The 15,281-nt window shown below is 40.7% G+C and overlaps 2 protein-coding genes across 2 annotated transcripts; one reads left to right on the top strand and one right to left on the bottom strand.

The window, feature by feature from the left end:
• Window positions 1-298: 298 nt before the first annotated feature.
• Window positions 299-5,955, bottom strand: ppan (peter pan homolog). Its single transcript, XM_079565042.1, has 12 exons — window positions 5,777-5,955; window positions 5,449-5,619; window positions 5,267-5,368; window positions 4,325-4,375; window positions 3,975-4,145; window positions 3,707-3,783; window positions 3,428-3,535; window positions 2,696-2,819; window positions 2,163-2,241; window positions 1,843-1,972; window positions 1,612-1,766; window positions 299-891 (listed from the first exon to the last, which is right to left on the bottom strand). Exons 1-12 carry the CDS (start codon window positions 5,789-5,791, stop codon window positions 488-490), a joined length of 1,587 nt encoding a protein of 528 aa, XP_079421168.1. The 5' UTR covers window positions 5,792-5,955; the 3' UTR covers window positions 299-487.
• Window positions 5,956-7,906: 1,951 nt separating this feature from the next.
• Window positions 7,907-14,031, top strand: angptl6 (angiopoietin-like 6). Its single transcript, XM_079564691.1, has 7 exons — window positions 7,907-7,990; window positions 9,790-10,238; window positions 10,338-10,475; window positions 10,543-10,771; window positions 11,759-11,952; window positions 12,512-12,782; window positions 13,826-14,031. The coding sequence occupies exons 2-7, from the start codon at window positions 9,813-9,815 to the stop codon at window positions 14,008-14,010; spliced, it is 1,443 nt and encodes a 480-aa protein (XP_079420817.1). The 5' UTR covers window positions 7,907-7,990; window positions 9,790-9,812; the 3' UTR covers window positions 14,011-14,031.
• The last annotated feature ends 1,250 nt before the right edge of the window (window positions 14,032-15,281 follow it).

Below are 15,281 nucleotides of genomic sequence, written 5' to 3' on the forward strand. Positions count from 1 at the left end.
CAGGCAATTAGGAAACTGCATTTAAATGGAATCTTCCACACACACTTTTTTTAAATGTGGTCATCTCTACAATCTTTCTTTTAACCCCTGAGATCATGAACTTAATTTCTGCCACTTCTAAAAAATACTTTTCTTTCAATTCAATCAACAGCTTTAAAAATGTCTACTGTGCACCCTAATTGCAAAACAGATGAGCTTAAAAATGTTTCCAATTGTAGCTGAGGAATAAATCCAATCTCTATCCTTTCTAAACGGTCTATAAAGATGGACAAAGGCAAATGGTAAAACGGTTTAATATTGTTGTACAGTGTTTGACCACTGGTACGGCTACAATAATATGGACATGCGCAAATTTAAGTCAGCGTTATCACATTTATTCAAAATGAAAATATAACAATTTATCCTGCCCAGTGTCATTATAAATTGTATTTACAGATGCCAACTGATGTAGAAACCACAACTCCTGTGCAGCAAGTTCAGTCCGGTTTCATTTCCTCTTTTTGAAACCTTGTTTTCCCCCTGTTGGTTTCTTAAAGCCTGGTTTTCCTTTTTGTCCTTCAGGTTTAAACTTGTCCTTGTTTTTATTTGCAAATGTTCTCTCCGTCTGAAATTTCCTTTTTCCAAAGTTCTTTTCAGCACCTCCGGGTTTTTTGTTGTTAAATGCCTTGCCTCCAGGTTTCATCTTCCTTCCAAAAGTTTTCTCTGAATCTCCAAATTTCTTCCACTGCTTTTTCTGAGGTTTGTCTGTGTAGTCGGCTCTCGGGCCGTTCCGCTTTGGCGATTTGCCGCGTTTGTCTCCGTCTGAAGATTTGCCAGGAAAAGGCTTTCTCTTTATGGGGGGTCCATTCGACTTGTCCCTCATTCGTCTCTTCTTTGCTCCAGGGAACATATCTGCAAACACATTTATAAACTGAATTACTGGCATTGGAACACTTTTTTTTAAAAAGGAACAGGCCACCGTTTTTCCATACTGAGATATGTTCTTACCTGAGCTTAGACGAGTCGATGCGTACCTGTCTGGTCTTTACGCATGCGCTCAGTCACGCAAAAAGACCAAAGATGTTGTTAGCATTTAGCCTCTCCCAGCATATTCCCATAGCTCCAAACGGGGGTGAAGTTAGAAGCGACCAAGCTCTTCCACGTTTTCTCTATTTAAATAGGGTTACGTGAGTAGTTACACGATCCAAGTATAGTCAAACAAAATTAAACATGTTGATTTTCTAAGTGGATAAAAAGGGGAACTATATTGTAAGGCGTAATAACACCTTAGGAGCACTTACATGTCCGGACATTGTAGTGCTCCTAGGGTGTTATTACGTCGTACAGTATAGTTCCCCTTTTATTCGCTTAGAAAATTGACATATTTAATTTTGTGTAACTGTACTTGCGTAACCGTATGTAAATAGGAAGAGCTTGGTCGTTTCTAACTTCACTCCCGTTTGGCCCGATAGAGGCGGAGGAGAGGCTAAATGCTCACATCAACTTCAGTCTTTGTGCATGACTGAGCACACGCACAAAGACCAGACAGGTACAACTCGTTTAAGCTCAGGTAAGAATATATCTCAGTATGGAAAGCCGGTGGCCTGTTCCTTTAAAGGTAGATTCCTATACCTTCATCTGGGTCCAGTCCGACAGCCTGTCTGTAGTACTCAGCGTCGTCATCTGAATGCGCTCTGGCCGTGTCATCCTCCGCCCCAGGATCCTCCACTTCACTGTCTTCATCAGCCTCTGGGAACTTCCTTTTTATACCTTCGAGACTCCTCACCCTGTTAAAATAAATAAAATAGCGAGGATTTCAGTAAGCACATCAAGTTTGATATCAGTGCATTAAAGTGGACTTACTTGTTCTTTTCTCTTTGGTCTTTCTTTTGAGCTACATTTTGCTCTTGTTTTTTCCGCCTCTCTTGTTTTGCTTTTAGCTGCGCCTCCTTCCTGTTCAGGATTTCTTGGATCTCCTCTTCTGTCTTGGAAACTGCAAAAAGGAAATCAAATGTTTTGTTTTAAAGGGTGTTTACATTTACACATTGATAGAGCGCAATTAAAAACAAAAAGGTGCATCAGTAAGCGTTTACTTTAAGAGAGAAATCATTTAATTCATAAAAGGTTTGACATCATGTACACCATGATCCATAAAGGCCAGAGGTTTGCAAACATGTACTTACTGACAGAGTGATAGAGGACGTTTCCCCCTCCCATGCCTTCTTCAATCTTTGACAGCTTCAGCGTCATGCGAGGGCCGATCTGAGACAAAATCACACATTACTACAACAAACACAGACTCCATGCCATCTTAAAGGGATGTTAAAGGATTTTTGACATAGGGCCTTATTTCCTAGTTATCCAGAGAGTTGTTGATTTGAAGAGTTACGTGGCGCTAGGCTAGTGCAAGGCTAGCGCATTTCTATGGTATCAGCTAGCATGCATTGAAAACAGTGACTCACTCCACAGTGCACCTGAGGCAAATCACTTATAACGCCAGACTAACCATATAAATGTCTGTCGATAGAAAAATTGCATGTTAAAGAAATTTGAGCAGCATTAGCTTTGTGGTTGTATAAGCTACGCATATATAAGAACTGCATGAATTACAAAAATATCTCCAGCAATCAACAACACTCTGGAAAACTAATAATTGAGGTCCTATGTCAAACATCCTGAAATATCCCTTTAAAGTTTTAAAAGCTTAACGACTTACCTCAGTTAATCGCACCGCACTTTGTTGAGATGCCATATTGCCCCGTCCAGAATAGGCCTGGGGGAGCTCCGTAATGTTGTGGTCCCCGTCTTGCTCGGCTTCACTTTCCGACAGGTTTGTGCCCCTAGAAAAAGAAAAGAGTAAATTCATTTGCAACAGTGTCCACACAAAGGCGGTCTTCGAACCCAATGCCCGTTGGCTGCTCTGCTTTTTGGCCACAACACTAGAGGCCGCCAATGCTGTAGTACCTCCATATCCCCGCTAGTCACCCATTGAAAAGCATTGGACTTTAGACACGTTAAAAACAACTTTAAAAAGGGACTAGATGCAAGTTAGCCCTTTTATACTCACTACTGCCACCTCAGGTCATACGTGTAACTGCACCTTCTGTATTAAGCTCGTGCATGAGGCACTTTGGACCCGAATTAACACCTTTTTGAGTGACAGTGCAGGATTTTAGAGGCAATTGTGGTGAACAGGTCTGGGTTCATTCTACATATTAGCACATTACTGGAACATATAGGGAGGGCCGAGTCTACAGTGAAGATTCCCCCCCCCCCCTTATAGGAACATGCTTCGTCAGAGCTGGGGAGGGGGGAGTCTGTAAATCCGCCATGATTTCCCCCTCGAGTGTTGTCATTATGGTAAACGAGGAGGAGTGAGGAGGAGACGGCCATTATATATAGTCTATGTTCAAACCATTTCATTACACCTTTAAAAAAAAATCCTTACTTAATCAGGAGTTCACTGATGTCCTCCAGCTTGTTCATGTTGGGACACCTCTCCTGCATCAGCTTCTTCACCCCACGGCTCATACCCACAGGGACCACCTTCAGGCTACTGCAAGGAGGAAATCTTGCATCATTGCAGGCCAAACAAAACAAAGAACCCTTCTGTAAAGCTGTGGTTCATCAGTGCGTTTACTTTGACATATAAATCACTGTCAGTCAAGTCAGCGTTTGTCATCCTTTGAACCATTGATAGTAATAAATGTATGAATAAGCCACTTACTAATGCCTGAACTCAATTTCCTCAGACTCTGCGTTGTAGTTCAACAACACACACCTCTTTATGTTGTTTAAATTCACCTGAAACACATCACAGGAGTCAAGACCCACAATTCAGCATGTTTTTAACCCATGCTTCAACAGATTTAAACCCCTATATGTCAGAAAGCGTTTACTTTTTATACTGCTCATCAAAGAGAACTCAGCAGACTATACTTTCATCATGTCATTCAGGGCTACACATAGGAGTCACCGCCTTCACAATGATGTACCTTGTGCACGTTTATGGAGGGGAACATGTTCTGAAACATGGTGGCCATTAGCTTGATGTGCATGCCGCTGGACCCAAAGTTGTTGAGGATCAGTAGAGGATGGTGCGTGAACTGCTGCTCGTGCATCCTGTGCTTCTTTAGAGCCGACACCACGTCTTTGACAAGGGAGTACTGGAATAGACAAATGGAAAAAAAGCCTTGTCACGAAAATATAGCATTTCTCAAAATATATGAATGCCTCAAAGGGTTCATCAGTGCGTTTACTTTGAAAACATCACTAACAATCAAAGAAGACATTTATCATCACGTGAGCCGTTTACACTTAATGCTTTCACTGAAGCGATATTTACCTTGACAACTTTGAAATGAAGCGTCGGGCCTTTTGGGAGCCGAGCAACCCTCTGAAAAAGGAAACACGTTTGGATTAATTGCTAAACGATCAAACCTCTTACCTCCCCGCCTGATCCGAGTGCATTTTCTTCAGTTCAGCTTAACCCAAATCTAAAAGCTTTGAGTGTATCGCTTCATTTGAAAGCCAAGACTTACAAAACCAAGAGTCACCGTTTTGTTGGGTTATCGCAGCATGTGTAACATTCAAGCATTTTGTCATGCCTTTGTCATTTTTTTGTTGCTTTTTTATGCTTTTTTTCCTGTTGAATTCTTGCCACTTTTTTTGTTGAATGTGTGTCAAATTTTTTGCCCCCTTTTTTATTCTTGCCACTTTTTGGGTGAGTTTTTATCACTGTCAAATTTTTGCACCCATTTCTTTGTCACTTCTTGATGATTTTTTTGCCACTTTTTCATTGAACTTTTCAGTTGAATTCTTGCCCCCTTTTTGGTTGATTTTTTGTCACTTTGTTGAATTTGCCATTTTTTGGTTGAATTCTTGTCCCCTTTTTCATTTCTTGCCACTTTGAATTCATGTCACTTTCTTTTGTCTAATTGTTTGCCACTTGTGTTTGATGAATTCTTGCCACTCTTTGGTTGAACTTGTGCCACTCTTTAAGTTGAGTTTTTGTCACTTTTGTCAAATTTTTGCCATTTTAGGTCGAATTTTTGCCCATTTTATTTTTATCCTCGTCACTTTTTGGTTGAATTCTTGCCACTTTTTGGTTAAACTTTTGCCACTTTTTCATTGAATTCTTGCCACTTTTTGGTTGAATTCTTGCCACTTAGTTTTTATCCTCGTTTTTGTCTCCGTTTTGGCACGTTTTAGATTTGGCTACAATGTGTTTGGTTCAGGCTTGAGTTAAGAGCTCAAACCTACATCCAAGTACTTATAATTCACTCACCAGGTTTACCGAGCTGGGAGTCTTGCTGAAGATTACAAAGTGTGTGACTCCAAGTGGTCCAGCTATGGAGACGAAATCTTTCAACACGTTCTTCTTTCTAACCTAAAACAGCGACAACAGATAAGTTAACAAATCACATCAGCACAATTGCGATGTTGGTTTCTGCGACAGCACACACACACCTTCAGGCTTTCTGCCGTGTATGGCTGCATGACTTTTCGGACATCCAGAATAAGTTGAGCCACGTTTTTGCCGATCTGACCGCGTTGAAACACGAAGGTGTGGGGGACAGCGCCGTACGTCTCCTCGGCCACATGGTTGGCAGAGACTCGAGCTTTCTTTTGATTCTTTGTCTAGGATAAAATCAAGCAACACACAATCGATTATTACACATGCAAACGTATACAACTTTCAATCGCATCTTTATACACAAACTATAATATAAAGCGGATACATGAGCATAACATGTGCATGGCTACCACACCACAACTTCGCCACATCACGCCTTACCTTTGATTTCCCCATTATTACAAACAACTACAAAAAACAACGAAAGAAAAATGGTTTCCTTCTCAGTAGTGGGACAGACTTATGACTGACATAACGATAAAGCACATAAGTTTAAGTGTGGAGAAGAAACTGACATCGAGAGTGAGCAGTCCGCATGGTGCTCTGGTGGTGCTGCGTTTGTTGTGTCACACTCTCTCCAATCCGTGCAGAAACAGCAGAAACTACGGTTCCGCCTTAAATACGTGTGACTTTATTATTTCTGTGTCTGACAAGATTTAAACTTTGCTTTGTAACATAAATTATAACATTTAGACAAATAACTATATGCTGAATATGGGAAGATTATTATTATTTTTCTTACCATTCAATAATAATAGTAATAATAATACAAATAAATAAAAATAATAATAATAATACAATAATAATGCAATAATAACAATAATAACAATAATAACAATAATAACAATAATATTATAATAATAATAATAATAATAATAATAATAATAATAATAATAATAATAATAATAATAATAATAATAATAGTAATAATATAGGCAACTACAAAACCAATACACAAATCAACAATTTTGGCTGTTTGTTAAATAATATTATACTTACTATATTTATGATACTGTATGTTCAAATCTTGAATATGAACACCTTTCACACTGCTGTGTTCATGTTGCTGCTCAGCCACAAGGGAGCGATAGAGTGAGTTACCAGGGCCGGTCCTGGGCATGGGCGACCCAGGCGGCCGCCTAGGGCGCCATATGTTGGAGGTGGTGCCGAATTGCGCTTTATTATTATTTTTCAAACCAGAGAGATCCAAGCTCCCGCCATCTACAACATAATAATCTACAACATAATCACCGATATTCGGACATGGCAAACGTTCAATCTTGCCTCGGGCGCTAAATTGGCAAGAGCCAGTCCTGTGACTTAGAGTCCGTCAAAGGCGCAAGTGATTTTGATTTTTTTTTTTCTTCAGCAATTAAACTAAAATAAATAAACAGAGCCTAATCCCAGGATGACAAACACATTGACAGAGATAGTGAGTGTCCTTTCAGTGTTGTGTGGTACCTGAATACATATACACATTTTGGGTAACTGTATTCAGGCTTTGAGGGTATTTAGAATACAGTTACTTTCTTGATATCAAAGGAATACATCACAGCAGGGGTCACCAACGTGGTGCCCGCGGGCACAGGGGCCCTTTGGGGCATGTCCAGTAGCCCTTGGGACTTTTTCTAAAGTGTAAAACACTTCATTTTCTTGAATCTAATTCTTAAATTTACAGTTATTTCGGTTCTTGTGACTCAGTATGAGTTTAAAATAAAGCTATTTTAATATAATATGGGGTCAATATCCTATAAGTGAACAGTGTACGTTTAAGTCTTTAGGATTTGTTTTTAACTAGTAGCCCTCGAACAACTTAATGCTCTTAAAGTAGCCCTCAGCTGAAATAAGGTTGGTGACCCCTGCATCACAGTAAGTACTCAATCATTAAATTTAAATTACATAGTCATAACATTAATTACAAAGAAAAGATCAAGACAATCGGCGAAAAGCTCTGTCCTTGACTGTGGGCATTTGCAAAGTGCTTTTTCATTCCTAGGTGATTATCAACTGTAGCCTAAACATCTTCTTAATCATATGCTGCTTTTATGCATAAATATTATGCAAATCAGCATGAAAGCATTCTAAGTATTCAGAACACTGTACTCTGATTGGTCAAATTAACGGAATACGTAACTAAATACATTTTAAGGCTTCGATATTCTGTAACTAATTTCAAGGCATTCTCCCCAACACTGCTTATACTTGAGAACTTAATATTTCCATAATAATGTGTTGTACAGCAGGTTGGTGATGGAGGGAGGAGACAGCCCCGGCTCCCTCCTGGAGAGGCGGTGTCATTGGGACATTTGGGAGGCAGTGTCTAATTAGCTGCTTCTTTCCTGAGAGATCCCAGGACATTCCAACAAAGACAGACCCTGAGGAGAAGAAGTGATCTGCCTTATATCCTTGACATTCAGGCAATATCTACAATGCTTTACCCGTTTGATTAATTGAGAAGTACTTACCTGAACTGCTGTGGAAGATTTTCATTTATTTTTTTTACTAGTTTTGCCTGACCAACTTTAAAGATGTAATTATGATGCAGAAATAACTTACTGTAAGACATCACCATTCACCACTTTTCAGCAGCTAAAGGTAAGACTGAAGATGCTTTTAGTTCTTAGCGATTCGCCTCAGCCGTCAGTGCCTTCCCTGAGAAACCGAAATGAAGCAAGTTGTCAATTTATCTAATGGTTTTGCGGTGTTTACTGTGTTTGATGATGTTGGACCCTCTCAAAAGGCTCTGTTGACCGTGAACTGGAGTTCTGTTGGTTTTTGCAGCCCAGTGTTGACAGTTGCCTCTTCATTGTTGACCTGTTAATAAATTCCAGCCTCAACAACCGCAGCACAATGTTTTTGCTCATCAGCATGCAAAAACATACTGTAGTAACTCACTAAAAACACCTAGCATAGTCGTTTTATGTGGTTTCTGTTTGCAGTTTTAACAGTTGCAGGGAAATAAATCGCTAGGTCGGCAATATTTAGATTATTGATATTTGCTCTGTAGATACTGTGTCTCTTTTGGGTGCGAATCTTATCACAGTTGTCATAAAAATCACATTGAGGTGTTTTCCCAAATTCGTGCAGCTCTCCTGAGGATCACGCTGAAGCGTGTTTTCGTTTCCCTTACATCTTGGCAGATTTCACTCAACTAAATTTACATGCAGCGTGTTTTTTAAGAACGCCTGCATCCGAATTGTGGTTTTAGTTCCTTCCTACTTCTTCAACTGTCACTTGTATTATTTGGGGTTCATTTCTAAAAGCTGAAGATACTGCCTACACAGTGGGAGGAAAATGTTTGTGAACGCTTTGGAATTTCTCACATTTCTGCCTAAATTTGTCATAAAATATGGTCTGATCTTCATCAAAATCATAAGAATGAATAAACAGTGTCTGCTTAAACTAATACCACCCAAACATTTACATGTTATCATATTTTGTAGTTGCAGATTGGACGTGCACAAGAGGAATAGATCTTGGACTATTCCTCTTTACAGAACTGCAGTTCAGTGAGATTCATGGGTTCACTTACTTTTTTTCCTCCCTGTCCTGTGAATGTTTACATGTCATGGCCATTAAAAATATAATAACATGTAATTGTTTGGGTGGTATTAGTTCAAACAGACACTGTTTATTCAATCTTATGATTTTGATGAAGCTCAGACCACATTTTGTGACCGATTTAGGCAGAAATGTGAGAAATACCAAAGCGTTCACATACAGTACATTCCCCTCCCACTTAATGCAGTGTGATAATTAAATGAGTCATATCCATATTCCATGTGGAGTTTGCTTGTTTTCGATGATTTCCCACATCTACATATAAAACATGCATGACAGGTCTGCATAAAATAATGACAGAATAATCACAAATTAATCAGTCATAAAAGTCATAATTTCAATGATTGCAATTCACAAATAAAGATTGCTATAATTATTTCAGTAACACAATGTACTCTACAAAATATAAACGGGGTCAAATGCAGAGAACAAATGTCTTTTTTCAGTAACTGAGGAATGTAACAAAATACGGGAATAGTTTAGTCATTACAATTCAAGTAACTCGAGTTACAAGTGCATTTAAATATTTGAATGAAAAACACCAAACTCCTCCCAAATAAAATGCAGCACCAGATCAGGTTGGACACTGGTGTAAACAATTTGCAGTCAAATCTTTGACTGCACTTTTGCTCGGTGGCATTATTACTATTATCAGTTTATATTTTGCCAAAAGTAACTCAGAATTTAGTCAAACTACAACATTTTTGAAGCAGTAATATGTAATACAAACATATTACATTGTTAAAACTGTAGCTACTAATATAGAATATTTTACAATTTTAAAGTGACTTGCCCAACACTGATTATTACATCTCTGTTTTTCTCTCTCTTAGGTGTCTGGACGTTACACATATTCATGGGGAAGACACTGACCATCACCCTGACTCTTCTGGTAGCACTTTGTCTGGACATAGATGGCTATGACAAAATCCTATCTCGATCAGATGCAAAAGGCAGCCGTTGCTCCTACACCTTCATCGTGCCCCAGCAGAAGCTGACGGGAGCCCTCTGCGTGAACACAGCCTCCACAAACCAGTCTGAGGTGCTGGCGCTGAGGACGGAGCTGAAACGGCAGCAGGAGCAACTGGAGAAGCTCCGGGGCCAGATCGAACACGAGGGGTCTCTGGTGATGGAGGTGCGGGCTCTTCGCAAAGAGAGCAACAGCATGAATTCACGCATCACCCAGCTCTATGCCCAGCTGTTGAGCGAGGTCATGGCCAAAAAGGATCAGATGTTTGAGCAGAGAAGAGTGGAGGGCCTGCTGTTAAATGCGACAGCACAGGTGAGAGAGCTCTGTAGCCTATTAGAAGAGTTCTGGTAAAATGTACACAATGACACACTGTCTTTATTAACTTAGTATTGTTTTTTTCATTTGGTGAAGGCCTTGCAGGTGTCTAACAACTACAGAGAACTTGAAAAGAAATATGGCGCCCTGACGTCCATGATGAGCTCCCAAAGCCAGTTTATCTCCCGCCTTGAGAAGCAGTGCCAATGCAAGAACTCACCCCACTCCACTCCAGTAAGATCACACCACTCTACTACTGCACTATTTTCACTTAAATATAAACACTTTTTTTTTTTGGCAGTCTTTGCAGGTCATCTCTCAACCACCCACCAACACTCCAAAGCCTAATGTGCATCATAATTACAGCTCAGGGGCAAACGACATGGCCAACGATGTTCAAAGGGACCAAAGTCTTCCTGCAATACAACAGCAGCAGGAAAACACTGTGGCGGTGGGACCCCTCCCCACCACCGCCACCGCCCTGCCCACCGAGCCACCCTTCATTAGCTTCCCCGTGACCAAGACGCCAGGTACAAAGCAGCTCTGAAGTGCAGTTCACACATGCACTGCTGGCCACAAATCTTAACATGTTTTTAATAAAAGAAAGAAGTGTCAAAATAGAAAGAGGTGTCTGTGTACAAAATACTTCATGTCCTTTATAGTCAGTGTTGCAGTGCCCCGACATGGATCAAAGTGATTTAGTATTAAGAGTAAATGCTTCTGTATGTACTTTAAATGACCGGGAAAAAGGGGTTTTCTCACATAACCGTCATCTTGAAACAACTTTTAATGTAGGCAATATTCACTCATCGTAAGGTTTTCACACCTCCCTAATGTTCTGCACTTCATGCTTAACCAGCTTCACTCTGTGGTTTTCCTGGATTCGAATGAAACACACACTGAAGTCAGTGACCTAAATGCAGGGCACATATCTCTATGGGAACATCTAAACACTGTCAGAAACATCTTGCAGCACTGCATAATGAGCAGGGCCCATAGCCACCTTATCAAATCTAGCAGTGACACTGGAAGATTGTTTCCAGAGACCAACATTTTTAAAATACCAAACCATTCATTAGGTCTTTTGTGATAATTTACTTTTATATTCTCATTTGCACACATACAGTTGGGCAAAAAAGTATTTGGCTGAAATCCTTGGAGGAAGTCTATGGGGAAATGACCGAATACTTTCTTGCCCAACTGTTTAACTGAATTTATAAAGTATTTTATTCAGTGCCAGTAATTATTGTAAGCAGAAGTGACTCAAAGTAAATGACCCTCAGTAAATGGAAGATCACTTGTACCTTTCCATTTAACAAAACAGAAACAAAACAGAGCGTTTGTTAAGACGCACGGATAGATCCCCGTTGTAACCTAGATTATAGTTTTGGTGCTGAGAAAGCCAATTGTGTTATTAGGTGGTACTTGGTATAAGAATGTGAGAGTTACTGAACTGAGTAATCCTGAGCTTTTTATTCATAAACTTGCTTTAATTTGTTTTGCCCACTCTTTCTCAGGCCCGTGGCGTGACTGTAAGCATGCTCTGGACTCCGGCGAGAGCACCAGTGGGATCTACCTGCTGCGTCCTCTGGGCACAAACCGCCTCTTCCAGGCCTGGTGTGAGCAGAGCCGCGCCCAGGGAGGCTGGACTGTCATCCAGAGGAGACAGGACGGATCTGTCAACTTCTTTCGGACATGGGAGCAATATAAGGTGAATTTAATTGACTGTAAACAATAAGCCATTTTATGCTGATGTCATAAAGAAGACCTGAATGAATGTAGCTGCCAAGAAGGGCGAAAGTCGCTCAGGACTTTTCATGATTCTGTGGTAGCCTCCGCTAAGTAACATGCGCAATAACCTCTTGCAAACTATGTGCAATAATCTCTGTATTTACGTCACTTTGTCTGTGTCACTATCAACCACATTTTTGCTGTATATACTTTTTTTGTTTATATACTTTTTGCTTCCTTACTATAGTCTGTTTAGGTTATTTTATTTTACTGTATATATTTTTAGCACTTTTGCCCCCTTAAGACACCACTATTTGCTATCTAACTGTTTCCAGTCTATCCTGCACACCCTGAGTGTTTCTGAGAGCTGAATGTAACAAGTGAATTTCTCCTTGGGGGAAGCCTTATTAACAATCACTCAAACACCACTTTCATACCTAGGCAAGGGGGGCGAAGATACATTTTCACCACCAAGAAAGTTACTTGGTTTGACCCGTAGATTGTATTTTCAAATATTACATTGTACACTTGTGTTGCAGCAAGGCTTTGGCAATCTGGATGGCGAGTACTGGCTTGGACTGGAGCACCTGTACTGGCTGACCAAACAGGGCCAGTACAGGCTGCGGGTGTCTCTGGAGGACTGGCAGGGGCGGCAGGTGTTTGCGGAGTACGACAGCCTCCACCTGGAGCCCGAGACGGACTGGTACCGGCTGCGTTTGGGCCAATACCACGGCACCGCTGGGGACTCCCTCTCGTGGCACAACAACAAGGCTTTCACCACTCTGGACCGGGACAAGGACAGCTACTCAGGTTGGTTTCACTCAATGAAGGTCTTGGGTTTGGTATCTCTGATTGATTTGATCTCTCTTCTAAAATGTAAATTCATGTCTTTAAGTGGAGTTACATTTATATGAATAGTGCACTCTAATAAACTAATCAATTTTGATTGAGCGGAAGGGAGTTTGAATTCTGAACTTACTATAGATGTAGAGGGCCCTATCTTATGTTTATGCAGGCTGTAAACTAGATTTTTGTTTTGTTTTGATGGGGTGCTCTGTGAAATCTTCAGCTTCAGACCTGACGGAGTATTTTCCACAGACGGGGTGTGAACACGCACTGATGTTTTGATCACACTGCCGCGTGGAGAGCCCAGCACTCTTTGATGCCAGAACAGGACCATCGGTATATTCTCTTTGTCTCGGGACAGTGTTTAACTCACAGTTTGTCCTGTGAGAGCTTAAAAAGGATGCTACCTAAATGGTGGGTGATCCAGTTGGGGAGTAGCAACTTTGACAGCACCAGGGCTCCACAGGGGACAGTTCTTGCGCCCCTCCTCTTCACTCTGAACACCACGGACTTCAGGCACAGCACTGAACTGTGTCATGTGCATAAGTTCTCGGATGACACTGCCATCGTCATGTGCATCCGTGGGGGGAACGAGCAGGTGTACTGGTCCCTTGTGAAGGACTTCACCACCTGGAGTCACCTGAACCACCTGCAGCTGAACACCTCCAAGTCAAAGGAGATGGTCCTCAACTTTCAGAGGCGCCGCCCATCTCCTCAGCCTGTGACCATCAATGGCGAGGAGATGGAGGTGGTGGCCTCCTATAAATATCTTGAGCTGCAGGTGGATGAGAAATAAAGTGCAGACTCTACTTCCTTAGGTGTCTTGCCTCTTTCAAGATCTGTAAAAATGTGCTCCAACTGTTCTACCAGGCAATAATGACTCTATTGTGTCAATCACGGAGAGAAGAACCCTGGACTATTCTGAATCCAACAAATATGAAAATTTTAAGGCTTTCTGAGATTCAGACTTTGTTACTTATCTCTCAAACTTATTTTTGTGTTATCAGGTAACTGTGCCCACTACCAGAAGGGGGGCTGGTGGTACCACATGTGCGCCCATTCGAACCTAAACGGTGTGTGGTATCGGGGCGGACACTACCGCAGCCGCTACCAGGACGGGGTCTACTGGGCCGAGTTTCACGGAGGTTCCTACTCCCTAAAGCGCGTGTCAATGATGATTAAGCCCATGTAGCACAAAGTCAGAGGTGGGGAGAGCAGGTGATATGTCCAGCTACTGTGACAATCAGAATAAATCAAAATATAGATAATTACTAGAGCAAAATTCAGGTTGTGGATGGAGTGTGAGGGCATCTGAAAATTATTATTGTAATATTATTAAAATATTCATATTATTGTGAATAAGTGAATGTATTTAACAAGTATATTTGAAATGTCCTAAAAACATTGTTTCATATCCCAAGTAAAGTACACATCTTTCCCATCAATCCATTTTTCTAGATGGTTTCTTTGTTTTGTACATAAAGAACAACAGGGTCACATCATATTACAGTGATGTGTTTATGGCGTTGTCACAATCAAAATAAATTACAGTTATTGATTTTTTTTTCTACCATAGTATAACAATGGAAATGTATTTGAAATGTACTGAGATGATGTACAGTTCACCTGTACCAGGGTTTGTAAGTTTGCCATAGGATGAATTTTTTTCTTAATCGAAAGATCATGGGCCAAACTTCTCAAGCACCATTTAAAAAAAATACTACTTATTTTCATTATAGGTAGAACAGAGGGGTCATTGGTGGCTTGCTCAAGATATTTCAGAGGAATTAATATTTATGCATAATATAATATTTGTGTGTGTTTTTGGAGTACTTTAACATTGATCGTTGTTGTGGGCAATCATATTTCTGTAAATCTGTTGTGGGCCATGGGATCTATGCTGGAGGACCAGGCTCTGCTCCAAGGCCTGACGTTGCCTACACCCTGTTGTGCACCATTGATATGTGAATTTGTTAACCTGCTACCTTTTAATCTGTTGTTAACCTCTGGATTGTAATATGCAATGCTAAAAATCTGTGAAATGTCTGTGTAGGCTCCCTATTCGTACAGGAGTTTTCCATCTTCAATGAAGGTTCTTGAGTCATCTTCTGTACTCTGTAGCTGAAGTGTCAAACGTTAGGCTGACGAGGCGCTGACGAAGCCTTTTGGATGAGCTGTGAATCATTCGACACTTCAACTACAGACTACAGATGATGACTCAAGAACCTTCATTGAAAAATCTGTGAATTAAAGTTGTATTGTTCTGTAATTGTGACAAACTGATCACTCGGCTTCAATAAATCATGCAAACGTTTTATCTTCTGAGCAGGTCATATGTGATTGCTCAAAAGCGAGGGGAGGGGTGCATGTGTTCAAACAGAGGAGCTAACAGGGGGGTTGTGGTGTCACCGTTTCCGTTTGCAGTTTCCTGTTCTACAGGGCGTAGAGTTTCCCTTTATATAT

The sequence above is a fragment of the Gobius niger genome, assembly GCF_951799975.1.
Source record: "Gobius niger genome assembly, chromosome: 10".
Taxonomy (NCBI): Eukaryota; Metazoa; Chordata; class Actinopteri; order Gobiiformes; family Gobiidae; genus Gobius; species Gobius niger.

Coding starts and splice junctions, on each gene's coding strand:
- ppan (XM_079565042.1), bottom strand. Junction 4,146..4,324: donor TTCATTTCAAAGTTGTCAAG/GTAAATATCGCT, acceptor TGTCTATTCCAG/TACTCCCTTGTCAAAGACGT. Junction 2,242..2,695: donor GTGCGGTGCGATTAACTGAG/GTAAGTCGTTAA, acceptor ATTTTGTCTCAG/ATCGGCCCTCGCATGACGCT.
- angptl6 (XM_079564691.1), top strand. CDS start 9,813: ATGGGGAAGACACTGACCATCACCCTGACTCTTCTGGTAGCACTTTGT. Junction 11,953..12,511: donor GGACATGGGAGCAATATAAG/GTGAATTTAATT, acceptor CTTGTGTTGCAG/CAAGGCTTTGGCAATCTGGA. Junction 12,783..13,825: donor GGACAAGGACAGCTACTCAG/GTTGGTTTCACT, acceptor TTGTGTTATCAG/GTAACTGTGCCCACTACCAG.